The following is a 17,129-nucleotide window of genomic DNA, read 5'->3' as shown; positions in this document are numbered from 1 at the left end:
GAATATAGTAACATGCAATGTTTCGTTCATTTTTCTTGACAGGAGCTAGAAATGTGTATCACCAGTTATTCATGAGCAGTCTGCTTATGGATTTGAAGTACAAGAAACTTTTCGCTATCCGCTTTGCAAGAGTAAGTATTTTTCTTACTAAGAGCCATTAAATGCCTAAACTGTCCAGTGAAGAGAGTTTAGTTAGCATACAGTACTTCAAACAAACTGTTACCCGATTTTTTTGCCTTTTTTTGGAAGTGAGAAGTTGAAATGAAATGCTGACAACTTTATTTTAGTCTTCGAAATATTAGTTATAATGGCATCTCATCTCCTGGGAAGGAAATGGACTTTCAGACTTCCCAGAACTAAAGCAGTTTAGATGTTTTTGTCTTCACCATCAACTGTGCAGGCTATCACTTCTTAAGAGCTAATCACGTCTTATTGTTGAGGTGTAAGCTGTTAAAGCACTGCTCAGAAACAGTGCTTAAATTTAGTTATGCTTATGAGTATTTCTGCAGTAACCGGTATTTGAAATGCTTTAAATCAGCACTGCAAAATTCTGCTCACTCTGCTACAGACAAATAATTTTTTTGAGCAGAAAATAAAATGTTAGCCTTTACTGTGAAAATCAGAGTGAGTAGATCTCACATGTGAGCAGATTAAGTTGTCATATTCTTTGTGCAGAATATCCATATAATAATCCTTAAGAGCTACTCTTCCCTTTATCATGGCATTAAAGTTTCCCAGAGCAGACATTTAAATTAAAAAATCAGGTCAGTGTGGATTAGAGGTGAATCTCCCCTTGTTGTTTAGAATTACCGGCAGTTGCAGAGAGATTATATGGAGGATGATCACGAACGGGCAGTATCGGTGGCTGCTCTGTCTGTCCAACTCTTCACTGTACCTACTCTGGTGAGTAGTGCCTGTCTTTCTTTTAAAAACTGATAGTTGGCACTCCTTGCCTTTTTTTGCCTCCTTCTTAATAGAACTATGAGCGATTGCAGAGTGATTTTATGAAAGATGACCACGACAGAGAGTTCTCAATTGCTGACCTCTCGATACAGATATTCACAGTGCCTTCTCTTGTAAGTACTAAAAGACCAAAAAAGGAAATCTTTATTTGTTAAAAGCCACTCAAGTTTCATAAATCAAGGCTTCAGATTTCTTTAATGTTACTGTGGAAACGCAGAGCAGTCAGACTGTTTACGTGCATTGCTATGGGTTTAGAAGTTAAAGCATTCAGCACTGCAAAGTTGGAGTCTATCTTCCCAGAGACAGCTGGGCGTTTTCAGTTTTTCTTTTTACGTTCTACTCTTTTTAGAAAGGTACTTTCATATTTATTTAGAAACAAACACACATAACATTTAAATTCCTCATCATACTGAACCACAGTTACTGTTTGTAGAAATCTATATTGTGGTTTGCCTATCATGGTTTCAGAGCACCATTCTGATGCAGGTAATTTCTGTTGCAGTGCTTCAAGCACCGTGACTTCTCCCGGCTCTGCTGGTCTTTCACCAGCTTATGCTTGTTTGGGAAGCTTTTTTTTGTTTTTTTTTTTTGCTCCAGTCTCCAAATAAGTCTGTCTTTGCTTGTATTATGAATTAGACAAATTAAACTGTGGAGCTGTACTGGAAATAAAAGCCTGATTTTCATACCCAGAATTGTTTAAAAAAATCAATGCTTCTGAATCCTCCCAAATTTAATCAGCTTAATTGAGCTCTAAAATTCAATAGTAGCATGACAGTCACAATACTGAGAAAAGTTGTTCTTCAGTTTCCTAGTGGCAGATATTATTCCTGGGAATTCAACAGGACCTCAGGATTTTGTTCCCATTGTTCAGGGCAATAATATGTTGCCCCTTCTAATGTTGATGCTTTCAGTAAGAGTTATTCAGACTTAGAGTTAGACTTAACAAAATAGTATTATTCAAATGATTATGATGGTATTTTTTCCTTTGGCAGATGGGGTGGTACAGTATGTGAATCAATCCATATTTTTTAAAAATGTAGTTTGAAACATTTCCTGAAGCAGAATGATTGCAGTGTCCCTTTTACATGAGTTCTATTTTAAAAGCATGCAAAAAAAGTAAAGCAAATGGTTTTTGACTCTTTTGCAGAATGATAGAATAGACTGATGAAAGTAATTATTATAAGTTCCTGTCATATGAATTAAGTAGTATTTTTGTATGTTTAGAGCCATTCATTCTTAAACAAGTAAGCTGAAGAATGTAAACCACCCCACTGCCCTCCAGTAACATTTTCAAAATGGTCTTAGTACTTTAACTGAGTTTTTTTGGCTTGAGGGTGGATGGGCAGCTATGTTGGTGATGACTTTTTCTTTCCCCCCTGCAGTAGCATTTTAGAAACTATTTCCAAGTATTGTTAGCAACTGTGGAACCCAGAAGCTCTAGTCAAAAACTGCAGTGTCACTGGGGTAGAACAAAGTGGCCAGTCTTCTACAAGCTACCAGCCAGATCCAAGAACTGTAGGGCTCACCCCATTTAACCTGGAGAACCAACACAATGGGCAAGTTTGGAAGTGTTCACGAGTAGGAACAGGCAGTGCCTACTTAGTGCCCCCTCCTTTGTTGTGGAGGTGGGTTAGGTTAGGCTGTGTGTGGAAGACAGTATTTTACAGACTTTCCCTGTTGATTTGTTTCATACAACACATGGAAATATGCAGTAGTCCCTGAGGGGAATTACAAGTAATGTCATGTAATTTCCGTGTGGAAATTGCACTGTACAGTTCCTTAGCAGTTCAGAAGATGCTCTGTTCACCACGGCTCTTGACAGTTTGTAAACAGAAAGCAGAAGAGCTGTCCCTCCCCTGAAGGGCTCATACTTAAATTATATGAGAGGACACAACACATACTTAAAGGGAGGTACAAGTTAATTATAAGACACATAATAACATGTGTCATAATTATATGGGTTAACAGGAGCCTTTCCATAGACAAACTTCTGTATAGAAGGGGTCTGAAAAAAGAGATCTCGATTCTGATAATTTTTGGCTAGCTTACTTTTTCTTTTCCTTCTGTGATTCTCTGAAAAGATTGCCTTTAAGTGTTCTGGTTTTATTGATATAACTATTGGATAAAAAAGAATGTATTTTATAAACTTCATGGTGCAGTGTGAAAATCTTGTTAGCTGTGTCTGTTAATTACAGCAAATTTCAATGTACTTTGGCATAGGCTCGAATGCTAATAACAGAAGAAAATCTCATGACCACTATCATCAAAACTTTCATGGACCACTTAAGGCACCGTGACATCCAAGGCAGGTTTCAGTTTGAACGTTACACTGCTCTGCAGGCTTTCAAATTCAGACGTGTTCAGAGCCTTATTTTGGATCTCAAGTAAGTACATTAACCGTGTGCTGATTTGATAAATGGAGTTTAAAAAAATCTAAAATTAACACTTGCATCTTACTCATCTACCCAGGTATGTGTTAATAAGTAAACCAACTGAGTGGTCAGATGACTTGAGACGCAAGTTCCTGGAGGGTTTCGATGCCTTCTTAGAATTACTCAAATGTATGCAGGTATGTAAATCTGTGAATTACAAAATTTTGCAAGATGAAAGCAGGAAGTTAGCTATCATGATGTAAAAATGGAAGAAATATAATATACTTCTCATTTTATAACTTCAGTACAGTATTACTTTTGGAGTCATCATGTTTTTCTGAAACATAACGTCTACCTCACTTTTTAAAATTTAGTTTGGGGTAGAGGGCAATAAAGTGAAAGAGCAGTACAAAAAGAAGTGTAATTTGGGACATATTTTGCAGTTATAGAGGCAGACAGGGCATTTAATTGTGTGAGCAAAATCTGGTCCATCTTAAGTGTCAGCAGAGTTGCTCCTTGTGTATTGAGGAATATATTGTTCAAGACACACAAACAGACCTCTTCACTGTGTTTTTTTTCCACAGCCTTTTCATGTACTTATCTTAAGAGGAGCATTTTAAAAACAGTGCAGCTTTTACAAGGGCAAATTGGCTGTGTGATCAGTGAGGTGTAAGTCAGAATCACTCCCATTTTTCAGTACTTCAGTAGCATACCTGTCTCAGTACTTAGCTTTCATTAATCGTTTTTTGATAGTCACTTGAAAATTTTGTAATCCTCAGATAATGCTGGGGTTTTTTTCTTCTTATGCTAAGAGCTGATTAGGTGTTGTAGTACCCAATATTTAATTAGTACAAAACTGTATGTAATGGCACAACCCTAGAAAGTGTATTCAGAAACCAAAATGTGTATGTAAGATATTTTATGTATGCAAATGTTGTTGGACTGCTCATAATACTGAAATCTCTGCATTTGTTAATAACAGATACAGCTCATATCCAAACCTTTCTTGACATAGTATTCTAATTTCCCAAATCCCACTTAATTGTCTTGTTATTAGTTTGATATGTTTCATTCCCTTTCAGATGGTGTCAAGTTTCTTTTTACCTGTTGCAGCAACAATATGCTCATAAGGATAGCTAACCAGTGTCTCACACTCATGCTGATTTTATCAACATATTTCAGCGATACATTGTTGAGATGCATAATTCTTTTTGGTTTAGGGTATGGATCCAATAACTCGTCAAGTAGGACAACACATTGAAATGGAACCAGAGTGGGAAGCAGCCTTTACATTGCAGATGAAATTAACACTTGTTATTTCAATGATGCAGGACTGGTGTGCATTAGATGTAAGTTCCTTCTGAATTGTTTTTCTATGTGGAGGGGGATAAAACTCAAATGTTATTACATGTAACAATTGAGCTGAACACATAAATTCACCATAAGCCAAGAAAATCTTCTCTGAGTGAGTGCAAACCTTTTCTGTATTTAAGCATGTCTCTTATGGCTTGTACTGGCCAATTCATGAGAATGTGGTTAAACTTTTTTACAAAATATTTCAGAGAGTTGTGTCACACATCTGATAGCTGTGATCATCACAACACTATCAGGTTATAATTATCAGAGAAGAGGGAATAGAGGAGGAGACCCTGGATCTACCACATACTGCAGATTGTAGATGATGTTTCTACTCCATAAGTGTTCCAAGTTTTAGGAGTACAGAACTTGAGCATTGTAAAATATGGCTGTGGAGTAAGTGATCCTAGAATATTTGAGCATTCAGGCCGGCTTTAATCTCTTACTGTTATTTAATGTTCAGATTTTATTAGCCTAGCATTATCATTGATCAGAAAGTTACCAGAACCCAAACCCAAACAACATACTAGTGGGTATTTTTCTCATCAGACATACCAGTATGAATTTTGCAATCTGTGCCCTCCTTAATTTGGCTCTTTTGTTGGAATCCTTATCTTAATTTTGCAGGACTGTTGTTAAAGGTAAAAACCTCCAACCCTTCAGTCTTTTTTACGTTGGCTGTATTATTTGTCTGTTTTTTTCATAATCTCTGTAAACTGCAATCTTTCTTTCAGGAAAAAGTGTTGATTGAAGCTTACAAGAAATGCCTGACTGTGCTGATGCAGTGTCATAGTGGGTTTACTGATGGAGAACAGCCTATTGTTCTCAGTATGTGTGGACATTCAGTTGAGACTATCAGATACTGCGTTTCTCAGGAAAAAGTTAGCATTCATCTCCCAGTTTCTCGTTTACTTGCAGGTATGAACTACTTTAAAAATATTTCAGGAGATGAAAAACATTGTATAAATGTGGTTTTTGTTTGTGTGTACGTGAAGAACTACACAACTGTTGCTTAAGGCCTGAATAGGCTGCATTTTGACCATTTTCTAGCTGTTTGGTAGCCTCTAGGCCAAATGTTCCCAAGGACTGGAGGACTTGCTTTCGTTTCAGACCTGGTGGAGATTGTCTTATGCCTCTGGATTTGTATTGTAGGTAGCTACTGCTGCTTTTGCCACTTTGTGATGCAAAAGAACTGCAACAAAATATCGACTGTGGTTGACTCTTTTGGAATACATTTATCTGTCAGATTGAATAGACTAATCAATGTTCTGTTAGAGAACAGATTTATCAAGCAGATGTGTCACCAGAAAATCAAGCTATGCCTTTCTCTTTATATTGTGCCTATCTTTTTCAACAGTTGTGTTGAAAAACACTTTGTGAATTTTAGTTACAGAATCAGAAAGCCATATGATAAAATTCACAAGTAATGAAGTGAAATAGGTAACTCTTAGGTCAAATGCCATGCAGCTCAGGATCAAATAACTTTGAATATTTGAATCTTTGAGCCAAGTCCTTGTAACTTTAAAACAAAGAAAACCAGAAAACCCTCATGTATTTTGTAGGAGCCACATTCTAGTTCCTGAGATATTTTAGGAGGTTTTTATCTAAGAACTGATAAAAAGGATGAGTTGTCTGTTGTTGATTGTCTTGATAGACCCAGGACTCTTGGCTGAGGGGGTATGACAGAACCAAAAGAAGGGCAAAAATCTTACTTGTACTGCAAGGTTTACACAGATACGATGTGAAAATTTTAGTTCTCTCAAAATGTATGCTTTTAACATGTTTCTTCAGGAAATAGCTGTGTTGCTCCAGGGTGATAAGTCTGCAGGCTTGTAGCTGTGTCCAGAAAATGGTCTGAGAGTAAATTAGATGACCTTTTTTTTCCCTATTTGAATTATATAAAATACTGTGTATAATATTCTGTATGTTTTTTCCCCCATGTATTTATGTAGGTTTGCATGTTCTCCTCAGTAAAACTGAAGTGGCCTATAAGTTTCCAGAGCTGCTACCCCTGGTATGTAATTAAATGTAGCATATTCATTAAATATAATTAATACTGAATGCAAAATTGGTCATGTAAATGTAGGATATAATTAAATAAAACAAAGGATGTTTTTACCATGAATTCTACTCAGATTATCTTTGGCAGATGAAATTGTCTCTTAAAAGATTAATGATGATAGATATTCATGACTGGAGCATAGGCAATCAGTGTTGCTTTCTTAAATAGCTAAGATTCAGGTTTAAGGCTTGTATTTTGTTCTTCATGCATAACCATTTTTTTTTTTTTTTGTATTAGAAACTGTTTTTAGAAACTTCAGGCAGGATCTGATTCCTTCTCCTTGGTCTGGATTCTGATTTTCTTTCCCAACTGTTTCTTGCTTCCCACATGTTCTTTCTGAAATGATGTTTCTTTAGTGGAAGTTAAAAAAAGTAGGATAAAAGAGGATAAAACTTAAGTTGGAGAAGAATCTCAGTGTCTTTTGAAAGAAATAGTACTTAACCTTTGAATGAAAGAAATAAAATTGCATTATTATTAAATTGACAGTGTTGCTGTTTTAAAATATGAAACCATCTGTTCTTTAGGAATAAACTAAAGCCCTTGTGCAGTACTTTCATGGAGCAAAGAGAATGTAAGGGTAGCATTTGACTGGATAGATTGTGAATAGACTCATCAAATTTTGGTGTTGGATTTGCTTTACTTTTGTATTGCCGAAATATCTTAAATGATCACAAATACCATCCTCCTTCATTTAAGTCCCCTTTTATTTTCTCTGTATATATCAAAATATTACATTTTCTTAATGCAGAGTGAACTTAGCCCGCCTATGTTAATAGAACACCCTCTACGATGCCTAGTTCTGTGTGCCCAAGTGCATGCGGGGATGTGGAGAAGGAATGGGTTCTCTCTTGTCAATCAGGTGAGTGTAAATAGTACCTGCAGAATCGCTGTTTTCTGGTGACTCCCCCAGAATAATTTCAAACCTCAAAACCTTCCCCTTCTGTATTGATTTCAAATTTTACTTGTGAAAATCTTACAGCAGTGCGAGGTGGGTGTTTATATCAGCACTCATCATTTGAGTATTTGTGCTTTTAATCTGGTCTTTGATTTTCTTTAGTCAGAAGTCACTTTTTTGTTTCAGAGCTGCTACAGGACTCAGTGACCTTAGTGCTCTGCATGTAAAGAAGTTTTAGTAAAGTGCAGTTAATGACTCTTAACCTTTTTATGGTAAACTGTCCAAAAGCATTATTAAATGCAGAATTAGATCTGTGCATCTTCAGTAATGGATTCATCACCTCCATGTAAAAGTGTCTCAGATAAAAAAACATGCAGCATTAGATATTGTGGCTGTTTATATTTATAAAGTAGTTTGAAATCCAAAGACCCCACAGAAGCATTAGAATCAGTGTAGAACTGAGTGTTTCTTGGCTTTAGCTCTCATGCTTATTTCATACTTCTGGAGACTAGCTCCTTTCATCTCTAAACTAGTGTGCTCTGCGTTTGTATGAATTAGATGTCTCAAGCATAACAACTATAAAATGGGTACTGTGGTGTCAGTACCACCCACCAGGGTGATCGTCTAAAGTGATTTTCTTAGCAAGACATAGATTACAACAGGAACAGGATTTCATTCCTGGGAGGTGTTAACTTGATTTATTTGCAAGAAAATCCTTTCAGTCCCACCAACCCTCATATTCATTAGATAATTCAGTCTCCTAGTACACATGCACTGCAATTAAGCTGTTCAAACATATTGTATTCTTGACACTTCTTGACTCTTAAAGGATCTTTATAAGGTGATATCCTTTATTGTCATTATTAATCAAAAAGAACTCTAGTTATGTAAATTTATAGCAGTGCCCATGCTACTCAAGGCACACATCAAATCTGGAATTTCAGCGTAGCTTTTGCTGGTGAAATAAGTCTGTTAATTTCCCCTGGTTATCAGTATCTTGAATTTAAGAGCTTGGTCTAGTTTAGCTAATAAGGTTCCCAGAGTCAGCAAATCCTTCGTCTTTCCTGTGGCTATGAGAGCTCATGTTCAGCCAGCTCCATTTGCATATTTTGCCAGACAATAGGAATGGGCATGTCTTTGTGTGGATTATTAGGGTGGGGAAGAAAGGCACGCCTAGTTGTCTTACATGTAGTTCTGGTGAGAAATTATGTGTTCCTAGAGGAAAGATTGGCATGCTGAAGATTGCTCCTGGTCCTAGGCAGAAACTTGTCAGCCCTATTAATTTTTCCTTCATTGTGGTAGAACCAAACTTTCCCACATTTCAGTGCCGTGCAGTGTTTGCAGTGTTGCTGCTGCTTGGCACAGTAGTGTTGAGTTCATTCTCAGGATGGTTTGGGTTAAGTCTAGTTCCATCACAATATTAACATTGTGCTGACACTGGCAATTCCTGAAAGATTATATCTCAAATAATCGAAGAGCAATTCATGGAATGAAGAAGAAACTTTTCTCTAACTGCAAGGGCTTTCACTCCTGAGAATTTCGAACAGTGAATTGCTAAGCAAATAGATATATTAATACATAAGCCAATGAGGTCAAAGATATTTTCCTTCTAAGTTTATGCAGCCCAGACATTAGATCAATACAATGCAGCCAGCAACTATTTTGTGCTGTATAAAAAAGCTTTTTGATTACAGATACAATTGTATAATTTTTTCAAATCACTGGTTCATTTTTTATTTACTAACACTGTATAGCAAAGTTAATTTTTTCCAGAATTAAAATAATTATAGATTAAATATGATCTTAATAATGATTGTGGTATTTGTTGGTTTTTTTTTCAGATTTATTACTATCATAATGTGAAGTGCAGGAGGGAGATGTTTGACAAGGACATAGTAATGCTTCAGGTAATCACATATACCAGTTTACATTTTTATCAAGCATTTTGAGGACGTGTGTGTTTGTTATTAGCTCTATCAGAACGTTTCAATGACAAGGAAAAAAGTCAAATTTTTGTGGAAAGGCTCCAATTTTCTTATTGTATCTTTATAGTTATGGGATAATTTGTAAAGGAAATAACTGTTGTTGTAATCCTTATTTTTAACTATACTTTGGAAAGTACGGAATTTTCTATGTAATGCACATATAATGCTACTTCTTCAAGAATGTAATATTTTAACTAATGGGTTGTGCTGTAGTAGCAGTTGTGTGAGTCTGTGTCTTCAGTAATGTACTCAGTGTATGCATTGGCTCTTCCCCCCTTCAAAGTTGGCATCTAAAATACTGGACAGAAATTGAAACCCTTGTGATTTATTTCTTTCCTTCAGAAGAGATTTTGCAAATCTGGCAGACTGTTTAGCTCTGACACAGATTCAGTATTTCTACACTGAGAGCAATGTAAGCTAACATTTGCAGCTCGGGGTGCATAGTTCACCTGCACAGCAAAATATTTTCTCAGAAAATCCCTCAAATCTTACCTAGAGTTAGCAATACCCAACAGGATACATATGCCCCAAGTTTCTTCTGCTTTCAGACATGTTTCTCTGAGGCTTGATCTACCACTAATTTTTAATGATCATCTGCAGCTGCCTGTTTGGGTAGATATCCTTTAGCTTTGTTGGAAATTCTTGTGTCTTAAAGATGGTCCCATTAGCAATAGTGAACTAATAGCAAATTTTTATAATAAGATATCTTGTTTAATAAAAAAAACTTTAGCCAGTAGTTTTCGGAAACAGAAGTCAGTGTTTGTGCTGCATTAAGACATTAATATTTTTCTTTCCAAGAAGATTTGGGAAGTTTTGCTCTAAAACCTTAGCCATTCTTTTGAGGATTGGAATTAGTTTTTAAAATCTTCAGTGCTATGTATGAAGTGATATTATGCCTTAAGTTGAGCCAGCAGGAACAAGCTTGGAGAGATAAAACCAACCAAACAAGTCTTTCACTGAATTTTATTTAGACCGTTTCAGATAGAAGGAATAACCCTGAGTATTTTACAGGATGCCTTTAAAATGGCATTAGAAATTATTGATAAAGCATAGAATTCAGCTTGTCAAGTGTGCTGACACTTCTCATTTTGGAGTCCTAAGAGGGTAAATTTAAGTAGTTAAGTCTTCATGCCCAGGATTGAGAAAGGAATTAATTTCATAAAGAATATACTGTGGACATCATATATAAGTATATAAACACACTATAATAAGACGCAATCTAATTTCTGTTTATAATGTTCTTTTAACAGACTGGTGTGTCTATGATGGATCCAAATCACTTCTTGATGATAATGCTGAGTCGCTTTGAACTTTATCAGATATTTAGTACTCCTGACTATGGCAAAAGATTCAGCTCAGAAAATACTAACAAGGTATTTTATGTACTACTGCAGTAGAAAATCCGCAATTTTGTTTTTCGAAGTGTATCAGATGCAGAGCAATTTCTTGATAAAAAAGCAAAACCAATCCTATTTTGGTTTCATTTGGCTAGTTTGAAGTATGCGTAAATATTTTTACCTATCAAACTGGTAAATGTCAGAAAGTGTTGAATAATTCTTGCACATATAATTACAGTTCAGCACAGCTTAATTTGGGAGTGCTAAGGGTGAAAACAAGCAATGTTTTGAATCACTGAAAAAGTATTTTCAGTATATGGAATAATTCTTTTAATTGAAAATTGTAAATTCTTTTTTTGATTGTTTCAGGATGTTGTTCAACAAAATAATACTCTTATAGAAGAGATGCTATACCTCATTATAATGATTGTTGGTAAGTTCAGAATGTATTTAATTAATTTTGAAAATTTAAGTCTCTTTAATGGTCTGGAATGAACATTTTCATTTCCATCTCAAGTTCAGTTCTGTTGGGAACTTCATGTAGTTCTGACTTCTCTTGTGGAAGAAAAACCTCAAAACTAGCTTAGATTAGTGTAATGAATTTTTGAACTCTGGTGCATGAACACAAGATTTCACAGGTGGCTTTTTTTCCAACCTTTAACTTAAGGAAGAAGAGAAAGGACTATTTAAAATCCTAAAAAAAAAAAAAAAAAATTATGTGTTTTATTTCTACAGGTGAAAGATTCAGTCCAGGAATAGGACAGGTAAATGCAACAGATGAAATCAAACGAGAGATCATCCATCAGCTGAGCATCAGGCCAATGGCTCACAGTGAACTGGTAAAAGCATTACCTGAAGATGTAAGTAACTTGGCCTGGAGGGGGGAAGCAACTTTTACTTTTTAAGGCTGATTGCTGAAAATTTTTCTTTTGCAAGTTCTTTTCACTTAATGTGGAATGGATAGAATGGGAGCAGCTTGATTATGCTTAGAGCAAGGTTAGCATGAGTACAGAGTAATAATTCTCATGGAGAGGGTAGGAAAGAGATAAAGAAGGAACAGCATATGAAAGAGGCAGGAACCTGAATGCTTCTTCGGCTCCTTTCTCTTTTTAATACGGTTCCTTATCAGGCCATCTGGCCGACTGTCTCTGCAGGCTGCTTGTAAACCCTGAATTAGATGTATGGAAGTGGGTTGTAAGAACTATCCAAAAATATTAGCTGTTATATTTTAATGCCTAACAGTAAGTGAAAAGACATTGAATCAGACACAGCATTACAACTTGTGTAATGTAAATGGTTCATTTGCATGAACAGAAGCATTTATGTGAATTCTGTTAGGAGTGCATCTGTAGGATAGCAAAGCTTCCTTTTCTTTTTAATATTTTTGAAGCAATCTTTTAAACATGATTTCTGAAGACAGAATTCCGTAGTTTATTTGACTGTACAGATAGATTCTGAAATACTTTTCTTTGTTCTAAATATCCTAAAGAATTTGAAAAGCAAAATTTTAAATTTATTTAAGAATAGTTTTAAGGTTGGATGAAAGAGCAAACTGGGATTTTAGTTAGAGTTCCAAACTGTTTTGTCCGTCTTAAATACTTTTTCCCTGGCACATTAACTGCTATGAATACATATTGCAGGAAGGGGATGGGAATATTAAAAGTCAATTTGTGTATGAAGTAGTTTTTTGAGTAGTATTTGAACTAATGTCTCCTGCTGCCTTTTGTGGTAGTTTTACCATTTCTCAGTAACTTTTTTTAGCTTTCCTATATTTATTTCAACTTAAAGACCTAGAAACCAGAAATAGCGACTGTGTATTCCAAAGATAAGCTCAGTATGCAAGATTCAGGTTTTCTTCTGCTACTGTTACATCCAAGTTCAGTATGACAGGGAAAAACAATAAAAATTAAGCACTTGGAATGGCATGGCTTGTTAAAAATGTAGATGCAGAGATGGTATTCCTGAATGTATTTTCATGTTATGTGTTGCTGTAGCGTTCTCTTGGGTACCAGTAAAACGACTTTGCGCTACATTCATTTTGCATGCTTACTGTAGTATTATATCTTATTTGAACGTGTTTAATCCAAGAACTGCAGTAACACACTGTCTTGCCTTTTCACTCAATTGTAGGAGAACAGAGAGACAGGAATGGAAAGTGTGATTGAAGAAGTGGCATGTTTCAAGTATGTTTCCCTCTATTCTAATATTTCAGCTTTAGAAATGGAACGGCTAAATTAGTGAAAATGAGAGAATAAAAGAAAGAGAGCTGGGTCGAGACAATTTCTCATGGCTTTACTCCCATGCAGGATTCTTAATACTGTTACTTACTTGTTTTCTAGAATGCCTGTTGAGCAGTGGTTTTTAGCTGTTCTACTTAACTGTTTTTTCTCGGATGTTAATAACCAATGGGCATAAGATGTTTTGTTTGGTTTTTTTGTAGGAAACCAGGATTAACAGGCAGAGGGCTATATGAGTTAAAACCAGAATGTGCCAAGAACTTCAATCTGTATTTTTATCACTTTTCAAGGGCAGAGCAATCAAAGGTAACTAGTAATTTAATTTTATGGTGGTTATTTTGTGTCTTTTTTGGTTTGCCTTTTCCCAAAGCTTAGTTCTGGGAAGAAGTGTTATGAGCTAGATATTTGAGAATGTTAACAAAATTTGCCCAAGATTTTGCAGTGACTGCTGTGCCATTGGATCCTGTGCCCTCTACAGAGCTATTGAAATCAGTGGGCCTTCAGGAGCTTGTCTGTGGCTTCTCTTACCTCTTATGTTACTGAAAGTATTTAAAACAATCTATATTTTCCCTTAGTTTTACGGAAATTGCCACTCTAGCTCAGAGTTGTCTTACAATCTTATGCTAGAAAAAGAGTTCAGACTGGCTCAGGATGAAAGATTAATTTTGAAGTTGTGTGCCCTACTTTACAAGTAGAACATAAATCGAAAAGACTTGAAGGCTTTCATGTTTATTTAAGGCCAGTAAAAAGGGGGAAAAACAGTAACAATGGTGTAAAGCATGAATACTTTTTTTATTAGTTTTATATTTGTACAGGTTTTGAGTAATTGTTCTTCTATTTCAGGCAGAGGAAGCACAAAGAAAGCTGAAAAGACAGAACAGAGAAGATACAGGTATTTCTTTTTGAGAGAAGATGGTAGAAGAAGGAATCACATATTGAGCTGTGTATTGTCCTGACACTCAAGACTAACAACCTGTTCCTGGGCTAGAGTAGAAATTGGTTGAAAATGTAGCAATTTCCCTTATGTCTCCCTGGCTATAGACAGGGATCTGATCTGTCATGGAACCCGCCTTCTGGAGAGTTTATTCCTTTGGCTTTTCTGTTACATGCAAGCCACATTGAATGTTACAGCCAGTTATCAGTAATACTGTTTATCAAGCAATTGCTTTCTGCCTTAGGATCATAGAATGGTTTGGGTTGGAAGGAACCTTAAAGATCATCTAGTTCCTACCCCCCTGCTTTAGGTGAAGCTGTTCAGTCAGACATTTTATATGGGCGTTGCAAATCTTGGAGAAATGTCAAACACACCAATTTCCCTTTCAGCACTTCCGCCGCCAGCTCTTCCTCCTTTCTGCCCACTTTTTGCCAGTCTGGTTAATATTCTGCAGTCTGATGTGATGCTGTGCATTATGGGAACTATACTGCAGTGGGCAGTAGAACACAATGGCTACGCCTGGTCAGAGTCCATGCTGCAACGGGTATGGGGTTTTTTATTTTAAATAATGCTTATGCTAATGAAGGAATATTTATTTTAGCATTTTAACGTGGTTTTATGGATAAAAGTTGTTTGCTTGGTATCTGAAATACACAGAATATTCTCTGAATGAGAAATAAATGGTATTTGCTGATATACAAAACTAGGGAAACCCCTCTGCCTCCAATGGAATTTATTTTTTTAATGAATAGAAGACCCAGGTAAATTTCTAATGTGATGCACAAAAAAGGAAAGAATTCTGCTTGAATCAGTTGAAATAGTGTTTATTGTGGTAGAGAACCAGTTAATCTGAGTTATTGCGTATTAAATAGACGTTTTTTTCTTGATGTTCACTTGCTTATTTTCAGTTTGAGCTACATCGCTTCAAAAAAAATTGTAGAAGTGCACTAAAGAGTTTCCTAACTTGAAAATGTATCAGCTTTGGCAAACTTTACTTATTTTCCCCAAGTCAACTACTCTTGTCTTGGAAGATCATGCAGAAGTTGATGTGAGACATCCGCAAGAGGAAGTTGCCCATATCTAATGAGACTTTGTTAAATAGATGTGATAGACTGAGGAAAAATTGACTGTATAATTAAATTTTAAAAACATCAAGACTCTCATCAGGTTTTACAGTTTTTCTGTAGATGCTTAGACTGTTGTATTCCAGTTCTGTTACAAAGTTTCAGGTGATTATCCTTTCCTTGCGTGAATTTCAGTGTTGATTCCAGGCATTCAGTAATGCTTTATGTCTAGAGCATCCTACCAATTTGCATAGGGTTGCAAAATGGCTGACTCAGCATGACAGAATTCACCAGCAAGATTGAAGTATTTCAGCTTTAAAATGCCATTCGGACGATTATAGTGCCAAATAGGGAAATTCCATTCCTTAAGTGCAAGGGGATTTGCAGCTTTTCATTGACATGAAAATTAGCGTTATTTTAAAATGTGTTTCTAGAGAGAATTCTGTTTAAAATCTTTAAATTTTTGTCAGTAAATTTTGTATGTTAGAAGGGTATAAAGTGTGCATTGTGCTTCTGTCCATAGACTTCAGATAATAACAAGCCATTGCCAGGGAGAGAGCTAAGCAGCACTGACTTCTCACTCACTAGTAAGGACAGCAAACAGAAAGATATAAGTAGTTCAGTGTGGGTTTTATGTGGCAAAGTTCCAAACAAAAACTATTGCTGCTGTGTAATGTAGCTTTAGAATTCGATATATAGAACTAACTGCAAATATATTCATATTATGTAATTGTATGGTATGATTATCCTGTCTCTCAATTAATTACCCAAACTATATAGCTAAATTATAGGAGTTATTTAAGGAAAGAACTAAAGTTCATAATTCTTACCTAGGTTTTGCATTTAATTGGAATGGCTCTGCAAGAAGAAAAACAGCATCTGGAGAATCTCAGTGAGGAGAATGTTGTAACATTTACCTTCACTCAGAAAATATCAAGTATGCTTTTCTTTTCATATTTATAGCAAATCTGAAGTAACTGAAAATGCCAGGATCTCGTATTTTATTCTTCTGAAACGGCATTTACCAGAAGAATATATTTGTTTATTCATCAAAATTTTACCAAGTTGACTATAGATATGTGCTTTACATATATGTAGATTCTATGATGGTAGCAGTACTAAAGGTGTTTTCTGGAGACGAAATCCAGAAGTTGAACAGTTCCCACTAAACTTAATTCTTAATATCTTTAAGCAGCATCTCAACAAAGATTGCTGTGCAGCATTAGATACAATTGCAGAAATGATAGTTAACATTCTTAGGTTCTTTTAATCTTGTCTCTCCTTTGTATCTCCTGACTAGAGCCTCTAGTTTTGTCAACATATGAAAATTGCTAAGACTCTTCCATTTAAAATAATAGGAAATAAAATACTGGAAGTTCTACATAGGAGCTCCCAGGATGAAAATAGCAAGGGAGCACATACAGTGCGTTTCTCTTGTGAGAAAATATAATCCATAAGCATGACTTTCAGGATTTAGAGGTTTACTCTAACTTTTCAGGGTTTAGAGGTTGTTCATCAAAATGTTTGCAATGGGGGGGGGAACTAAAAGTTGTATTGTGCCTGTTTGCTGAAGGAATTCTTCAGCTACTGAACAAGTGCTGGTGATTTTTGTTTGAATTGTTAATGAATGAGTCATTTGTCAGGTAATGGTATAATCATTGTAATATTTGTTTCAGAACCAGGAGAGGCACCCAGTAATTCCCCTAGCATACTAGCTATGCTTGAAACACTGCAAAATGCACCTCATCTGGAAGTGCACAAGGACATGATCAGATGGATATTGAAGGTAAATGTATTATTGTGATGATTTCCTAATTTCCCCTGCTGATTTGTTGTAGCTAAATTTTTCCTCTTCTGGAATCCAACATTGCACGTTATCTGGCCAGCATTGTAGTATACACAGTTACATTCTCATGTCACAAAC

At 35.8% G+C, this 17,129-nt stretch overlaps 1 protein-coding gene across 3 annotated transcripts in view; it reads left to right on the top strand.

Moving 5' to 3' along the window:
* The window catches only part of UBR2 (ubiquitin protein ligase E3 component n-recognin 2), a 57,847-nt gene that overhangs the window by 21,490 nt on the left and 19,228 nt on the right, over positions 1-17,129 (top strand). The window contains exons 10-27 of one of the 3 annotated variants that reach the window (XM_027893496.1): positions 43-131; positions 978-1,076; positions 3,184-3,347; positions 3,433-3,532; positions 4,556-4,684; positions 5,426-5,609; positions 6,644-6,705; positions 7,502-7,612; positions 9,490-9,555; positions 10,884-11,006; positions 11,340-11,403; positions 11,706-11,830; positions 13,101-13,153; positions 13,411-13,513; positions 14,051-14,099; positions 14,531-14,685; positions 16,040-16,142; positions 16,882-16,991. In XM_027893496.1, the coding sequence (XP_027749297.1) occupies positions 43-131; positions 978-1,076; positions 3,184-3,347; positions 3,433-3,532; positions 4,556-4,684; positions 5,426-5,609; positions 6,644-6,705; positions 7,502-7,612; positions 9,490-9,555; positions 10,884-11,006; positions 11,340-11,403; positions 11,706-11,830; positions 13,101-13,153; positions 13,411-13,513; positions 14,051-14,099; positions 14,531-14,685; positions 16,040-16,142; positions 16,882-16,991 (1,889 nt within the window). Of the gene's footprint in view, positions 1-42; positions 132-804; positions 904-977; positions 1,077-3,183; positions 3,348-3,432; positions 3,533-3,919; positions 4,006-4,555; positions 4,685-5,425; positions 5,610-6,643; positions 6,706-7,501; positions 7,613-9,489; positions 9,556-10,883; positions 11,007-11,339; positions 11,404-11,705; positions 11,831-13,100; positions 13,154-13,410; positions 13,514-14,050; positions 14,100-14,530; positions 14,686-16,039; positions 16,143-16,881; positions 16,992-17,129 lie in introns of those variants that run through there. The other 2 variants (XM_027893497.1, XM_027893498.1) reach the window with 2 other exon arrangements.

Source organism: Empidonax traillii, unplaced genomic scaffold (genome assembly GCF_003031625.1).
Source record: "Empidonax traillii isolate 1590-97213 ecotype Southwest subspecies unplaced genomic scaffold, ASM303162v1 scaffold391:size1093220, whole genome shotgun sequence".
NCBI lineage: Eukaryota > Metazoa > Chordata > Aves > Passeriformes > Tyrannidae > Empidonax > Empidonax traillii.
The sequence above is the reverse complement of the archived record's forward strand: the minus strand, read 5'-3'. Positions and strand labels throughout refer to the sequence as shown.